Source organism: Phlebotomus papatasi, chromosome 3 (assembly GCF_024763615.1).
Source record: "Phlebotomus papatasi isolate M1 chromosome 3, Ppap_2.1, whole genome shotgun sequence".
Lineage (NCBI taxonomy): Eukaryota > Metazoa > Arthropoda > Insecta > Diptera > Psychodidae > Phlebotomus > Phlebotomus papatasi.
The window spans coordinates 46,036,940-46,055,080 of NC_077224.1; the positions used below are offsets into that span (position 1 = coordinate 46,036,940).

The following is an 18,141-nucleotide window of genomic DNA, read 5'->3' on the forward strand; positions in this document are numbered from 1 at the left end:
ATGGACAAAAAAAATGACTGACTGGAATTATAGCTGCTTACATTAGCCACAATAATCATATGTTTATTGATATTCATAGATATTCAAGTCTTAATAGAACAAAAGTAACATATCATGTTAAAATCACTTTATGATGTCATAAGAAAAGTGAATCAGAATGAATTGGCGCGCTCTAACGTACACAATCTAACTCTAGGCGATTCAGAGCAACCAATTTCTATTTTAAAAAATTTTAATTTAAAATCTGATCGGTACATTTTGAGTCATTCGATCATCTTTTAAAGTAAGAGTGTCATTTTTGACTATAACGATATTTACACATTATTTGAAAGTTTTTGTGTTTTTTTTTAATATTTCCGCAAAAATGTCTACATATCTTATAAATAACTTCTACATGGTATCAACTTATAGCCATTATAAATCGTAAGATGTAAATCTCTATTTAAAGACACTTTCAAAATCGTCTAACTTACGTCTAATAAACATATACTAAACTCGTATTCTACACAGTATACATGTGATGATAAAATGAGAGGTGTGATAATAAATATTATCATGTTACTTTTGATAACAATCTTCATAATTGTAATTGTCTAATTCCATTATGAATTTTCCTTACAATTACTTCAATATTCTTTTACTTATACACATTTTAAAATTACAATATATGCATTTTGTCGTTCATTGTTCGTAAAGGGTAATTGAAAAGAAGTAAAAAAAATATATATAATAAATTTAAAAAAAAGCAACAAAGAGTCAGTTAAGTACTAAGTAAATTACATAGTGACATAGAAGACAGAAGAGTAAAAAATAAAAAAAAAGAAATTAATTCTACATTGAATACATAGCGCATTACACATAGTAAAACTTTCGTCAGATGAGGTTAAAGAAAAAAAGTGGATGGAATTGGATTGAACTAGGGATTGCAACGGCAAACACAACATGATGGGAATAGGAACCAATCCATGAAGATCCCTTTGCAATCATTGTCTGGATCATAGGCCAGTAATCTGTGCCATTTGTACTTTTGCTCACATCCACAGTCTCCGCCGCAACGAGTTGTTTGTGGTTTCCTAAATTTCAAAATAATCAAGAAAAGTTCGTGATAAATCAAAAGAGATATTCTCTTAAGTTAAAAGGTTTTAGACTTACGTGCAGACTTCTTGATGAATAGCTTGTTCAAAATGCTGTGTATTTACAATGGCACGAATTTTTCCGGCTGAATTTGAAGCCCAGTAGGGTGCTACTATCTCTACTTTTGATTCGCAGACATCGAGACTGCAATGAAAAGAATTTTAAATGTGTAAATATTTTAATTAAAACACAAAAATCCTATGTAAAAAGGCGGAGGCATCCAAAATTCTGAAAGCCAAAATCCCGAATGTTCAAAATCCTGAGGATAATGTGTAGAATAATTTCCCAAGATTTGAGTCAAATTTTTGAAATTTCGATTTAAAAACTTTCTTGCTCTTCTTTTTCCCAAGACACAGAAAATTTCCCTTTTGCCTGTTCATTTTTTTTAAGAATTAGGGATTTTATCATTCGGGATTTTGACCGGGACCCGTAAAAAAGCACTAAAAGAAAATACTAAAATCATACTTTTTTAAAATAAAAAATAAAATATTATTGTTATTTAACATAAAGCATAGGGTAAGTGTGCCAAATTTCGGCATAGTTGCATGCAAGCGCCAAAGTCTCAAGTTTGAAATATAATATTTTTAATAGAAATTGATTTTCTTATTCCCTCTACTTAAGGAGTGTTGCGTAGAAATTTGTAGACAGTTTATCGTCTTTATTTACTCTAAAATCATTCTTAATACATTTTAAAATGAATAAAAATGTAGACATGGCTTTGGTGCTCAATTTCGGTCACCTTCATTCTCATAGTTCCTTGCCCTTCAGGAATTCTTCCAATGCCTTTTTCAGATCATCTCGTTTGTCGAAGCTACATTTTTTGTTATTCTTTTGTATTGTGTAATCTCTAGAGTATGTAAAAACTAAAAATCCATGAAAATTCGAGGAACAAAAAAGGTGGCCGAAATTGCAATCTGGCCGGAATTTGGCACACTTAACCTACTTTGTAATTTAGGAAGTTTAAGAAATTAATAGTTTATGATAGCATAACCCATTCGCAAATTAGACGGTGTTGTATTACTAATTTCTCCGGTTGGTTTTCTGATATTGATATCACGCGCGGCGTAGCGCGCTCAAGAGACAACAAACTACGGTAGGGATTCTTCGAATGTGACATTCTATGTCACATTCGAAACAATTTTTTCATTCTTCCAAAAAAAATGAGCCTACATCGCCTCTGGTGTCGGTTTTACGACCGTTATCAGTTCTGCATTAGATAATTATTGACAATTTAAAGATAAACAACTAACTTTTCCTTTATGAACAATTAAACTGGTAAAGCAAAAAACTGTAAACAGGTTTTACCTAGATTACGAACGCAAAAGAAGCTACAGTATCTGGTTTTAAATATCCTAAACTCCTGAAATTATTTTTTCTAAACTTTTAATGTAAAAAATTATTTTTTACATTGTATGGCTCTGTAATTTTTCTTGGGCAACGCAGAGTTCTTCTTAAGAATTAGTATGTTTTAGGAATTTAGAGCTCCACTTAAAAAAAATATAAAAATAACATGATTCCAAAAGCCTTAGATATTAAGAATAAAAATTTGTAAGTTGGATCAACAATTGGGCTAAGTGCATTTGGTTTATATCTTATTTGTACACTATTTGTTGAGTCCTAAGATAAGAGATATTTTAATTTAAAAGTCTTGTCAACTGTAATGTTTAATATGTCCATTTGACTTATTTTTTGGTGAAATTAAAAAGAAACCCAGTTTTTTCTCATATTTTGGACATTTTTAACAATTAAAAAAGCGACTCTGTGATATCCTCTGTTCAACATAATTAAATTACATAGCTTTTCTTGTATTGCGATTACAATTATTGGAGTGATTAAATCGATTAAATTAAACTTTTCCTTGATTCATAATTGCAAATTGCGATAATCAATACCATGCTAATCACGTGTAATTACATATATTATTAAATGTGCTTATTAAATTAACAAGAATGTTGGGTAAATAAAGTTGTCACTGTCACCCTGCAAAATATTAAAATAGAATCTTGTGACAAATTCTAATTATAGAGTAATTTAAATGGTATTGAAATGAAATTATGTGTCAAGAGTCTAGATGATTCAATACGTTCAGTTACTTCAGTAATATATCGCACTGTGGATATTTTAGTGGCGTTTTAAGTATTGCACAATTACATAGTTTTTCTATACTGTACAAATTCTTTTTTACTGATTTCAAGACCAGTTAAACTTTGACTTTCAAAAATTCAAGATGGCGTATTTTTAGGTCATAGATATGTTTGGACGAAATGTTCACCGGGACAACATCTCATACATATCCAAAAATAAAAGAAAAGAAAGAAAGAAAACATGGTTTCTAAGGGAATGGAGAGGGATAGGGGAGAAAAAAACGTCTGAAAATATGTTTTTATTGAGGGTTACCGAAAAACGGAATTTGATAACTTTTACCATTTAAGTTCCAGGACGGTGACAAATTGGAAAAAAAATTGATTATATAACTGTTCTTTGCTCGATAATATAACTTGATTATATAACTTTGATAGCTCTTTGCTCGAGCAGTAAAATAGAGCAAGTCATAAAACAATTAAAATAAATAAATGTTTTAGAAGCAAAAATTGTATAAAATTTAAGTATTTCAAAGCTTCTATCTCAAAACCTTATCGTCGGGGCAATCATCTTCCAGATGGACCCCTAATTAAAAAAAAGAAAAAAAAAACCTTATCGTCGTTGTGCCTCTAAAATTTCCACAGTGCGATATAAAATGTTATAAAATTTCTCTTATTTTAAGAGATTTTTCGTAACAACATGCAAATAGTTCTTTTAAAGTTTGAAATTTAACTATGCACATATAAATTGTTAAAAGAATAAAGTGTTTGAAGACATAATTGTTTACGAGAACTACAGAGATTTTAAAATCACATCTTTCAATAATTTGATTTAAAAACAACTGCAATCCGGTCTCCCGATCAAAATTAGCAAGTAAATGAATTCCTTCTTTGCGTATATTTTACTGATCAGGGAGAAAGGCGTTTACTCTGAATAAACAGTGGCTTCCTTCTTTATTCCTTTTTTAGACAAACTGTATAAAATCGCACAGTGTCTAATTTTACCCCATGCTATTTATTATCCCTATTCCACTTACTATTTGTAGAAAAAAAATCATACTCATATGAAAAATTGCTACAGATTTTTTATTCGAGTTTCGCTGTCGTATTATTCTTACTATTCTTGTTATTATTCTAAACGTGTTAATTCATCGGGGAAGAGAGTAGAATTAGTCAGTAGTGGTGTGAAACAGTCGGGGGGTAAAGAAGTATGGCTAGCGAGTGAACCGTGAGTGGCAGATCAGCAGATCGTGCTGATCGCACAATCAGTCTCCAGGATCGCGCTGACCGCACAATCAGTCTCCATCAGGATCGCGCTGACCGCGCAATTGGTCAAGATCGCGCTGATTACGCAATCTGTCTTCAAGATCGCGGTGATCGTGCAATCAGTCTCCAGGATCGCTATGATCGCGAAATTAGTCTCCAGGATCGCGCAATTAGTCTTCAAGATCGCGCTGATTACGTAATCAGTTTTCAAGATCGCGATGATCGCCCAATTATTCTCCAGGATCGCGCAATCAGTCTTCAAGTTTGAGTTGATTGCGTCGTTTCACACTGATCGCGCTGATTGATCAATCAGTCTTCAATATCGCGGTGATCGCGCAATCAGTTTCCAGGATCACGCTGATCGCGCAATCAGTCTTCAAGATCGCGCTGATCGCGTCGTTCAACGATGATCGCGCAATCAATCTCCATAATCGCGGTGATTGAGCAATCAGTCTTCAAGATCGCGGTGTTCGCGCGATCAATCTCCAGGATCGTGCTGATCGGCACCGAAAGTGCACCTTAAGTAGCAGACTTGTTAACCCGCTGTAAATAATTTTCCAGATGAAAGTATATTGAACAAACTACTATTTATTCAAAATAATTAAGTCCCTCCCTATTTATTCAAATATTTATCAATCTGATTCAAGTGTGTTTTTCACAAATTGTAGGCAAAAAAAAATTAATAATTAATATCAATTATAGAATTCTTGAATATGGCTTACCGTCCACTGCTGTCATTTGCATTAGTTGGTCCAGGATTGGTAATTCTTTGGTTACCGGCATTCACGGTGCTTCGGTTTCCTCCGACATTGGCATTGCCTTGACGCTGACTCTGTCTTTTGCTGCGCCACTTGGTGAAATATGAATCACCACTTGGGCCAGCATCACGAATGGGATCAGGTCCAGAACCGGGTGGGCCTATCATGTCGGGTACACCTGGCATCTCACCCCATTCCCAGTCATCCTCATCAATCCCAGACTCACTGTCAGCACTCCGTTTTTTCTTCCTAAGCCGCTGCAACGGCGGACCGTATTCTGAGGACATTTGAAAATCCCCATACATCCGCCGCATTAGAGCCTTATTCTCATCGATGAAAGTTTCAATGCGTTCCCTGTTAATAAATTCAATAAACTTGTAAACAGTTTTATACTTATTTGGTATTTATTACTATAATGCTATATGTTTACACTAGAAATTTTCATGAGTTTATGTGAAAAATTTCTCTCTGTCAACTGCTAAATTTACAAATGCTTTTCAATTTGATTTTCACATATAGACATTACGCTAAAATACCCGCAAATATGATAGCTCAATGATCTCTCTTTGGAATTTTCTTAATAAGTTTGTCTCCGTGTGGTAAAGAAAATATATAGAGTGATTTTTTTTTCTGGAGGGGAATCATGTGATATTTAAAATGGTAATGTTAAGTGACTTAAATTTCAGTGGAATAGTTTTGAATTTAAAATAATGTGTTATCGAGAGATACAACTATATATACACTTGAATTTCATAATAAACAATTTAGTATGTAGAAATATTCCGCCAACAAATTTCCGATACCTCTCTATGAAAGAATAAAAAAAAACAACAAAGTTTTCTATAGATCGGATATCTTAAAATACTGAAATAGTTACTATTTCATTCAATTTAAGATTAAGATCAAGAAATATATATTCATAAAATCTATAATCACGTCATTGTTTGGATATTGAGATATTTTAAATTGAGTGTGACATTTTTATTTATTTAAATTTTTTTAGTGGCTCTTTTTTTCGATTTGTATATATAATATGATGGTGTGTAAATTTCTCATCATTCAAGTTGCGTCATTTTTTGTGTGTTTGTGTGAAAAAGAGATCGAATTTGGCTCTATTTGTACGCTGTGAACGACTTTTTGAAAATATATATCTTCCACTATATCAATAGATGGAATCTCTTTAAACTATATACATATTTTGCATTAATTTTACTCTTCAACGACATTTAACTGAAATTCAGGTCGTGGTTACGTCTTATGCTTATTGTTGTAAAAATTTCTGTGAGGAGAAAGAGAAGAACTAGATAAATCCACCATGTGTAGCAAAAGGTACAAGAAAAGAGATGGCAAAGCGTCCTAGCTTTGCGGTATGCTCGAACTCACAAGATAGAGCACTCCTTTGAATTAGTCTTTCGCATAATATTTTAGGTGCTTACTGATCTACTAGATATCAAATTGATTCATAAATCACAAAAGCATTTCAAAATCAAAAATTGATAAATAAGATCATCTTAGAATGTTGTGGCATGAGTTACAAGCATACGGACAAACAAAAAATATAAACACGAGAAAGACAAGTCATTCTCGGATATTTGACCGATTCATTACTGATTCTTCCGCCATGGAATGCAACAGCAATATAATATGATTAGATTGTAACAAAGTAGTCCGATACGATTAATAATAATAATTACTGATTTCAAGATTTTTCCAAAAATAAAAGAAATCGTAGGAACCGTTTTCGAAATAAACCGAAAAACATGGAAAGGAGTGAGGGTGGGGAGAAAAAGAAAAACAACTGTTCTAGATAATGCTGACTTGTGGGGGGAGGGTCGTCGAAAACCGTTAGTCGTTATCTCTTACCGTTTGACTTGTAGCTGTGTCACAAGCTTACAAAGAAATACATTTTTTTTAAATATTTGATTAAGATACAACAATTATGGGTACTATACCGATTTATTACCGATCAAGACCGGTGCAGCCGGGTTGGATTTCAAGACCTTTCCAAAAAATCCAAATTCAACCAAATCGGTTAAAAAATGAGCCATCCAAAGTAATTGTCATTTGATTTTTAATATTTCAAAATGGCGAATGGCTTTGGAGGGGATGGGGTGGCGTGAGGGGAAAATAAAAATCATAATATTGTTCCTTGGGTCGACTTATGGGGGGATCCTCCGAAGATCGGAACTTCCTATTTCTTACCGTTTCGCCTCTAGATGGTAAAAAGCTTACGAACAGAAAAAATATTGGTCAAATACGGGTATTTAACCGAATCATTTCCGGTCGCGACCGATGTAATTGGATTGAAAATTTCAAGATCTTTCCAAAAAAGATCCAAATTTATACAAATCGGTTGAAAAATAGACTCTCTAAAGTAGTATAATCTTTTTCCTTCAAAAATTCAAGATGGCGATATTTTTAGATATAGGTATATTTGGACGTAATGTTCGCCTGGACCACCTCGGAAGCATATTCAAAAATAAAAGAAATCGTAGGAGCCGTTTTCAAAAAAAAATTAAAGATTGCAGCAATAAGGCTACAGGATCGTAGCTGGAGTTGAATTTAAGGTAGGGCATTAGTAGTTAAAGGTAGGGCATTCATTTTTGATTGATCTATTTTGGTTAGTCGATTTCCGTTCCACTTCACTTGAATGTAAGTGAATGAGATAAAACAAAAAAATTCAAAAAACACAAATTTTAAAAATAAAATATATTATTCTAATTCTTCGATGCATATACTTAAGGGGTTACGTAGGTTAAAATTACTAAAAAAAACAGCAGATTTTGTTCTATTTTATTTTCAACATAATAAAAAATATAATTAATTCAAGCTCTTAGACATATAAAACTACAACATTTAAAATATATTTTCTGAAATTTTCATTTAAAATTTTATCCAGTGGGACTTGATTTTTGAAGACATTTTTGAAAAAACATACTTTTCGATGGATAAGATTTCTCGGAATTGGTTCATCCGGAAACCAAAAACCTAATATTTCCTGTTACCTGACGAATTAAACTAGGTTTTGAATGAAGGAATTTAAATAAGGTTTCAATGACTGAATTTTTAAAAATTTTAAATAAAAAATTTATAAAATATAGGTTATGTTAATGTTATGTTTTTATATTCCTAAGAGCTTAAATTAAATATTTTTTAATATGCTGAAAAAAATTGAGAAATTATTATATTTTTACAGTCTTTTGGATCCACGTAACCCCATAACTATCTTGAGAATGCGTAAAACAGAAAAGGAAATATATTGAGTTTTTTTTTTGAACCATTGAAAAACATTATTTCATTTAATTATTCATCAAATAATTGTAATTTCAACTCATTAATAACAATGCCAAATTCATGGATAAATATTCTATTTTATTATTTTAAAGATGTTTGAGAAATATTTAAATTTTTCGCAAAATTATTGTTTGACTTAACCTTGTTTGACTTGATTTTAACCAATTGCATTAAGCACTTCAATCGATCACTCTATTAGATTTGATGTATCAGGCCATTTAATAGGAGATTAATTTCTTCTCTACCATATCATACTACGAACAGTTTACTTAGAACATTATCTTAGTTTCTGGTTTTTAAGGTAGGGCATTGGAAATTTTAAGGTAGGGCATTGCCCCTCAATGCCCCCCAGCGCTACGGCCCTGCAGACTTAAGACCTCAACATGCTGGAAGACTCTTCATCGAAGTCTCCCGGAATAGAGCACCTATTGCTCTTCCACGAGAGCTCACGAATCCGGCTTCCTCACAACTTCACTGGTGAAAGCCGACTAAGAAGAGATTCGTATACGCCTTCGGGATATATCCGTCGGCCGCTCTTACTCCATCTATCCGCGGAGACTAACAATATAATGCCTCTGAAGTTAGCCGTTATAGCACCCCTCAGAGTTACCACCCCAACTAAACATTAATTGGTACAGTAGAGTCTCTCAAATCTAAATCTCTCAAATTCGAACGACGACGTTTGGATTCAAAATGTCAATTGTGGGGTTATGTTTAAAAAAAATCGTATTCTAGATTAATGAAAATCATATTTAGTGCTTCTTCCTGAATGTTTACATACATTATGATCGTATAAAATGATAAGGAAGTATGTTACCACTAAGACTTCTGGGAAAGTACGGGAATTTGATTTAAAGTACAACTCACATAAATTTCGTTAGTTTTGTGAAAATCGTTCAAAAAATAGCCCCCGAGCATTCGAATTTAGAAGACTCTACTGTATACCGTTGGCTTAAAAGAGTCTTCGTCAGGACTAGAGATGGTAAAATTTCAGAAATTTCACAGCAGTCGCCACCTCCTTAGGCGGAAATTCATGAAATTTCTTGAAATTTACCAACTCTTAGTCAGGACGGGCTTTCTCCCTCCGACCCCTGTATACTCAATAATTCTGCTACAATATATCATTTTTAATTGGGGGTCACTGTAGACCGGAAGTTGATATCTCTTACAGTTTGAGCTCTAGGACGGTGATAAATTGAAAAAAAAGTCGATTATATACATAGCTGCTCTCTCATTGAGTTCGAGCAGTAAAAAAAGCGACTCTCGTAGCCACGAACTATATTTTATAAATTGTAAATGTTGAGGAGCAAGGGCAAATATTGCAAAATATCCATGCTCTTGCACACTATAACCATGTTTTAGTCACAAAAGACACAAGAAAGTGTTGTATATATATATATATGGGGTTTTTTAGCAAAAGATTTGAAAAGTGGTGCAAAATTGGTTTGTTCATGAATTTTGAATGGAACGAATATGTTCACAATTTTTTCTTCTTCTTCATTATATTGTTTCTATTCAAGAACATTGTAAACTATTGGTGTGACATGAACTTCAAATGCCTCCAAAAATCGTGATTTACTCATTCTTTTTAGTGGATTTATTATGAAGAAGATTGTTCGATGGGTAGAGAAGTAAAAAAAAAAATGAGAGGTACACATAATTCTTCTTGAACTCAATCACAATTTTACGCGAAATTTGTCACGGTTAAATTGATATTTCAATGTAGATAGGTATATATAACTCCATAAAGAGTATAAATTGCCATTTTTGCAATTTGTCATTCCTTTCATTTTCATTTTTCACACACATGATAAATTTATGGGCTTGTGCAGTGAAAACAATACCTTCTGCACTTCAAATATACAATTAACTGTACAAGAGAAATAGCACATTAAGAAAAAAGAAAGAAAAATTAACTTACGATGGATATGTATTGCCAGCCGAGGGACAAAACAGTTGGTAATTCCTCTTGATGCATGGGATACCTCTGATAATTTCCCCACGGATATCAATGCCAAGTGCCACTGAAAGCGCAGTCCATAAAATCTGATGACAGGAAACAAGAATAATTGTTAAATAATTAGAAAAACTGAAGATGAATTGAATAAAAAAAAACACTGCCAAGTATATTTTTATGTTATTAAAAACGCCAAAACAACAAATTAGCAGTGAAATGGAAATAGACCAGTAGTAAAATTAAATTTGATCAGTCAAAGACTTAGATCTTTATGGCTTCGGCACACCTTTTAGGGTAAGATGGGGTAATTTGGAACAATGTCTAATTTGGAACTTTGAGATTTTCTAACAGTTTTCGATGGTAAAAGAAAAAAAAACAACAAATAAGTACGGAATACTTCTTCGCGGGTTTCTTTTTCTCTTTGGCCATCTGAGTGAGAAAGTTTCAAAAATCCAAAATAGACATGATCATGATTCCGAATTACCCCCTTACCCTCGATTAGATAAATTTCATGAAATCGAAATTCGAATTCCTTTCCTTCTCACACATTTTGCATATCTTAATTTTTCGCACTCTTCTTCTTCTGTTAAACATCATAACAAATTTAATTTAGTTCAATCGAATTTGGAGTGCGAAAGAATGAGATACACAAAGTCAAAACGTGTGAGAAAGAAAGTGATGTGAATTATTTTAATTTCATGAAATATCCCTGATTTAAAAGGAGTACCGGATCCATTACAATAAAATTTAATTTGCATAAGATTTGGTGCAGATAATAGAATTAAAAAGAACTGAAACTCTTTGTTTTTGCTTTGGATAAATTTGCATGAAAATTTGACTGATTTAAAAGTTCGAAATTAAACATTGATCAAATTTGATTTGTTGTTGACCAAATTAAAATTTCTACTGCTCATTTGCATAGCACCATTAAAAAATACATTAAGCAACAATTTTCATTTTTTTTTAATTTTGTAAAATCATTTGCTCATAGATTTTACATACTTCCAATTTTTCTTTACGTTCTTAATTTAGGCAAAACCATTTTCATCGCTTTTAGCTGAGTTATCTGTGATTTTTTCTAATCTTAGCTTTTATGTTCCTAGGTGAAACCCTACCTTATTAGATCGAGCTTTTCAATTTGGATCTACACATTTTGAAACTCATAGATTACGAATATTATATTCGAGAAAAATCGATTTTCGTGGAAGTCTCGTCCCATCCGTCGTATGTATAATCACTTTTGGAGAGAGAACGGAGAAAGATATCGGCAAGTGGTTTTCGACAAAGGTTAAATGTCGATGGGCGGCTAGAAGTAGGTGGTATCAGACCTAACCCCAACCCTCCTCCGACATTTTGAAACTCGTCCAAATTTTGTATTCTCAATAACTCAGAACCTATGGCATCGATCGAAGTCATAAAAGATTTATGAATCGATGTCATAAGAGATTTAGGAATGAGAGATTTATAACTCTTATTCCAGTGTCCTTAACCCTTTGAGGCATCTATAAAAAGCAGTTTTCTTCAAAAATTGGTTTAAAAAAAATTGGCGTTTCTACCCGCAATGACAGGAGAAATTTTGTTTAAAAAAAAAACATTTTTTATTTTTAAAAGTTGCTCCTAGTTCGTAGAGGCTTTTAAGGACCAGTGGGCAGTGGGTCCCTAGGGTCCGTGGTGATCCAAAAAAGAAACATAATTTTTCTCACTAAGACGAAATAACTTTTTATAAGTCAAATAGATTTGTTTTTGGTTTTAGGTTAAGGGTGATCCACTGATACTTAAAAAGGGTTAAAGGGTCAATCACGGCACCCCTCGCAAATACGCCAAAAATATTATTGACTTGTAACTACTTGTTTGCTAATAATACATAATAATACCCATTCTTGCTAGTTACTTTCCCATTAACTTTCAAGCTCAAACATTTGCGGAATATGTGAAGTATCAAACAAAAATATTTTAGAACTTCTTTCAAATTGCTGACAAACCTTAAGACCCAAATAGACTCATGTTGATCTTCGAGGTCTTTAAAATTTGGCAGTAAATATGTATCGCAAATTGTCATACACTAAAGGCTGAGGATCATTGATTAGAGATCCTTTGAATAAATATCCTTTACCTAATTCTTTACTGCTAAATTTTGCAAGCTAAATACTCTTGAGGATCTGCCTGAGTCTATTTGCGCCTGCGCCCCTAATTTTTCTTTTAATTATGAAGCTAAATTACATTATCATAAGCCTCAATTCCTTAAAAAATAATATGAGAAAAAGGCTCAATTACAAATGTGCCAACTTTCCCCTATATTTCTGTATAAAAGGCATATAAAATCCTTTCGATAAATTATCTTTGATATTGTTAATTTATTATCTTATAATAAACATCTTCTTATTAAACTCTCTTATCTATAAGAGACTCTCTGAACATTGATAATTGATGTTTATAAAACGTGTTAATAAATTTCTTCATATCTTTAAATATAAAACTGTAAATATATTAAATTTCTGAACTTTTGAATCAAAGTAGGGGGAAGTGGGGCTCCTTTGAATGTAGAGCAGCTTTAAAATCGGGATTTGTCACATATTTTTAAATAAAATTGAGCCTTATCATCATGATATGATTTAGCTGAACAAACAGATTGAGAAGCTTATGATATAGCTCAGTTTTATTTAAACAAAGAGAAAAATCCCGGTTTTAAAGCTGCCCCATATTCAAAGGTGCCCTATACTTCCTCCCACAGCGTTTCTGATTTTGACTTCACAAATATCACTAGTTCCAGATAGTTGTCAGCAATTATTTATAAACCTTTCATATTCTTTTCGCTAAGACTTAAGCCGGTTTCAGTAGAGCCAAAATTATAGTTTATTGTAACGAAAGTGAACATAAATGGTTTTGCCTAAATTGTGAGTTCAAAAGCATATTTTTTGGTAAAATGATTAAATTTTACTAATAAGAGAAATGTTTAAAGAAACCGAAAATACAATCATCGTTGCATAATGTTATTCAATGGTAACCTCATGAATCAGTTTATGTATGGTGACGAATTGAGATGAATGCTGTTATTTTTATTGGCTATGGCATGAAATTTTATTAAGGATATGACAATGGGGTTTTCATTACACTTTTTGAACTTTTAACGAAGGTCTGACTCCATTGCAAATGCATTAAATATATAAAATTTATGAGTCTTCCTAATTTTAACCAATTAACCATTTTAAAACAATCTCCTATGTATAACCTTTTTTTTCACCTAAATTGGTAGCATTTAAAAAGTGACTCTAATTTCACGATCAAATTGAAATGTCTCTTTTTTCTCAATGTCTTGTATATATATTTTTTTTATTTGTTATAATTGGATTGGCAAATATAGATACTTTATATGTTAGTTTCCCAAATGATTCACTCTGCCAAAGGCAGTGAGAGAGATAGAAAAAGGTGACCATTTTAGTATGTCGACACATCTGGGAGATCGAAATAAAAATTGTGAAAGTGAATTGAAGTTACGACATATCTTGATTAATTAGATTGAAATTTAATAGGTGCTTTACTATGGAAAAATATGTATACATAATAGGAAGATTCACAAAAGATCTCTTTTTACTTCCATTTTATTGTGATAGTAAGTTAGACAAGATAAATCTCACGTGGGTAATGGCTTTTAGATCTCTTGCAAATTTGTTATATAAAATGATTTTATTTTATTTTTTTTAAAGAGATGTGCAAATCTGGCGCCTTGTTTTTTAAAGCAAGAAACTTTAAATATGGCATGGCACAAAAATGTAAAGGGAACAAGCAAGAAATGAAGTTTATGGGATATATGCCTTTGATATATTGTCTTAAGTGATTGGATTTATTTCAGATAAACTTAAGTTAATTGTGCTTCCTTAATCAAGTTCAGACAGAAACGATTTTTGGCATACATGATCATGAAATGGCATGAATGTCATCAATATTGTTCCGGAAAATGCAACAATTTGACTTATTGAATTCTTTAGTTTCCTCTTAGTAACATTTAGACTTGTTTTAATTTAAAGTATAATAGGGTAAGACGGGGTAATTGGAATCATGTCTAATTTGGAACTTTGAGAATTTCTAACGGTTATAGATGGCAAAAGGAAAAACCAATGAAGAAGTTCTCTCGAATGTAAAGCCTTGTACTTCTTTGTGGCTTCCTTTTTCTCTTTGACTATCTGAAACAGTGAGAAAATCTAAAAATTTCAAAATAGATATGATTCCGAATTACCCCATCTTACCCTAGGTGTGTAAAACAAACGTAAAAAATAGCTAAAAAGAATAATTTTAATATTTATTTTTTAAATGCGACATTTGTCAGGAAAATATTTCTGAGTATAAGTATGTCTATACGTAATTAAGTAGATACGTAATTAAATCTCGACCGGTAGATTTATTTATTCAATTTATTTATATTTTCCATAAAATGTTGTGTATGATCTAACATTAATAGATCAATTATTCCATGAATAATACGAACCAGTGACAAATTCATAGAAATTGACGAAATTGACCATTAAACATTCAAAAATTGACCCACCGGTCGAATCGAGGAACCCGGTCGATTCAGGGTACTTTACCTTAAATGTTCTATCTCATAAAATATCTTAGTGCCATCGCGTACTCTGATTGGTTAGAACTTAAAAACATTGATATTTAACATTGAATGCTTATTGATCAATAAAAGTTTAAATTTTCGAATTTTCAAATTAATAAGGACGTTTTATACGAATTGCTTAAGAAAAACCTTACTTAAAACATTATTCACATGTAATTAAATGTTAAATTTTATTAAATATTGTCATACTACTGCAATCTTCGATTGGATAGAGCTTGAAAGCATTCAAGTTCAAGGTATTCAAAGATCTAGTGTAGTCAATGAGAAACCACGATGACACTAAAATATTTTATGGAATGAAATATTCTATAACATGTGGATGGTGCTTAATTCAACCTCAAATGTATCCCCTAGGTTGCATGCTACTAAGGAAAAATCCAATCTCCAATAAGACTTATATTAAGCATGACTATGGCTTTAATTCTGAGACTAATGTCAAGATCGAGATCTAGAAAATTTTAAGACTTTGGCAATCTGAAATCAAAAAATCAAGATCAAGATGTCAAATCTGTCAAATATATTGAAATTTTGAAATCCTCCTCAAATTTCAAAATGAATATAAAGGATATATTTTTAAACTTTATTTTGTTGTTTTAAAGAAAATTTTATTTAATTTAAAGGACGAATTTATAGTGCATCAAAGCTTGTATTACTCCGAAAAGAACATATTTCACGATCAAGGACTCATAAACGTATAGAAATACATTTGGTGAAAAATGAATAAAGTATATACTGTTCAAAAATGCATGACAACACGAGTTAAACACATCTTATGACCAGGGTCATTGACATAAAGTTTAATAACTTTCCAATAAATTATTCATAATGTTTTAAATTTTTTTTGAGTACATGTTCGATATGTATTGATGAAATCCTTATTCTAGACCAAATTGAATTGTAGAAAAGTGGGTACAAAAACAAGAGAATCGACATCACACGTAAGACGACAGTAAATACAGAGAATAAATTTAAATTCTCTAGATAAAATAAAGTCGAGTGACTTAATTTGAAACCAGAAATCTTTATATAATCGCCTTAAAATTCCAATCTTCTCTCGTGTGGCTCTTTTGGAGAAAAGTTCAAATGTTACAATTTGTGGCAATTTTTTCTTAAACATCTTTTTTTTTTGTAGAAATACAAATTCAAGAGAAGAAAAGTTATGTACAAAGAATTGTGCATTTCATTGTAGTAATAGAAGATATTCATCAATAATAGTATTTTTTTGCTGACATTCTTTACAATCTCAGCTTCCGAGGTGAAACGCGACCTTTCATGGACAATATTTTATAAAATTAAGGACTATTAGGAATTTGCAAGGAGTTTAAAATACATGAAAAAATATATTGTTAGAAATATGGCTATCTATTCTAAGAACATGTTCTTTGAATTATCTTTTATAAATTGTTCTTTTATACTAATAATATATTACGCATAAATGATAGGTGCAGATGGCTTTAAGGTGTCTACACATTGAAGCTAATTTCATAAAAAATTATTTCAAAAAGTTTTGAAAGAAAATTTTCTATTTTTCAAGGAATTTTTGAAGAAAAATACCTCCACATTCAGTTTATTTTCCATCAAAAATTTTTGACAGATTATTACTATCATTCCTAAGTCTCTTGCTCTTGTGGCTGTCTTTCATGAAAATTTATTGTTTTACTGCTGACAAAAGCGAGAAAAATGTTTGTGGAAATTGCTTGGGATACTATTTTTAGTGAACCTTTTTAGGAAATTTTCCAAAAATGCGAATGAAGAGTGTTTTTCTGGAGATGTCGGTCGTGATAAAATCCAATCTAGCTTTGAAGGAACAGTACCTCCGACGATGAAAATGAAGACACAGCTTTGAGGTTACGTTCGCGCATTTCGTAAAGTCAATACAGATAACAAATAGTTCAACTTTCTCCTTTCTATAAATGTTGTAATCATTGAAGTATTAACTCACTGTACTGAATAACATTTCAGGGATACACAGTTACAATGATTTTCGGCAATTTAAAGAGAAAAGTCGGAGGAAATGTTCCTTCTTTCAAAGCTGGGTTGGATTCCACTAGGAACTACATTTCCAAAAAAGCACTCCTATTTTGCAGTTTTGGTAAATTTGCTTCAATAATTTAGTAAATACTATCCCAAGGAACTTCACCAAACACTTTTCTCACTTTTTCCAGCGGAAAACCATAAATTTTGGATGAAAAACAATCTCGAATCGTGATAGATTCCTTAAAAAATTCTGTCAAAAATGACTTTGATGAATTTTGTTCCAATGTGTAGCGTTTGTTTTTTGTTGAATTTTGTTCCAATTTCTTTCAAAAAATTTTTGATGAAAATTACCTTGAATTGGATATGATTTTTCAAAGAAATTGCCCAAATATTAAAGCATTTATACATTAGGATCAATTTTCGTCAAAAATGTCAAAAATTGTGTTTTTAAAGAAAATTATCTGCACTGTTGTAGGTGAAGACGTTAAAATTTTGTCAAAAATACGATTTTTGACTAAATTGATCTCATTATGCAGATGCCTTTAGATACATTTTCTTCAAAAACTATGGCAAATTTGTGTAGGCAAATTTTTTGAAGCACACTTTTTCAAGGTAATTTTTGGCAGAAATGTCTCATAATGTGTAAGCACATTTATAGCGTCTACACGCTAGAAGCAATTTTCGTCAAAAATTGCCTTTTTAAAAAAAAATTTCACGTTTCTGCCTACAATGTTAGGGGAAATTTTCTTAAAAAAAACATTTTTTTTTAAAGAAAATATTCCTAGTTTGTAGATGCCTTTATGAAGCTTGAAATTCTTTTCAAATGAATCGTATCGAGATCAATCTTCTCGACAAGATTATTTGTCCTCAAAATACACTGGTAAAAACAAAAGGAACAAATTGATCCAAGTTTGATCCTTTTGCAAAAGATGGATCAAATTAAGTATTCTGATAAATGTGCATTCAGAGTTTGAAATTTAATCCATCCATTTGCTAAAGGATCAAATTTGGATTAATTTGATCCTATCATTTTTACCATTTCAAGGATTAAGA

The 18,141-nt window shown here is 31.6% G+C and overlaps 1 protein-coding gene across 1 annotated transcript in view; it reads right to left on the reverse strand.

The window, feature by feature from the left end:
• Positions 1-22: 22 nt before the first annotated feature.
• LOC129807988 (protein spaetzle 3) overlaps positions 23-18,141 on the reverse strand; it is a 32,579-nt gene continuing 14,460 nt past the window's right edge. The window contains exons 4-7 of the mRNA XM_055857619.1: positions 10,455-10,579; positions 5,204-5,593; positions 1,153-1,278; positions 23-1,073 (exon numbers count right to left, since the gene is read on the reverse strand). Coding sequence (XP_055713594.1) covers positions 917-1,073; positions 1,153-1,278; positions 5,204-5,593; positions 10,455-10,579 — 798 coding nt within the window. The 3' untranslated portion in view covers positions 23-916. The remainder of the gene's footprint in view (positions 1,074-1,152; positions 1,279-5,203; positions 5,594-10,454; positions 10,580-18,141) is intronic.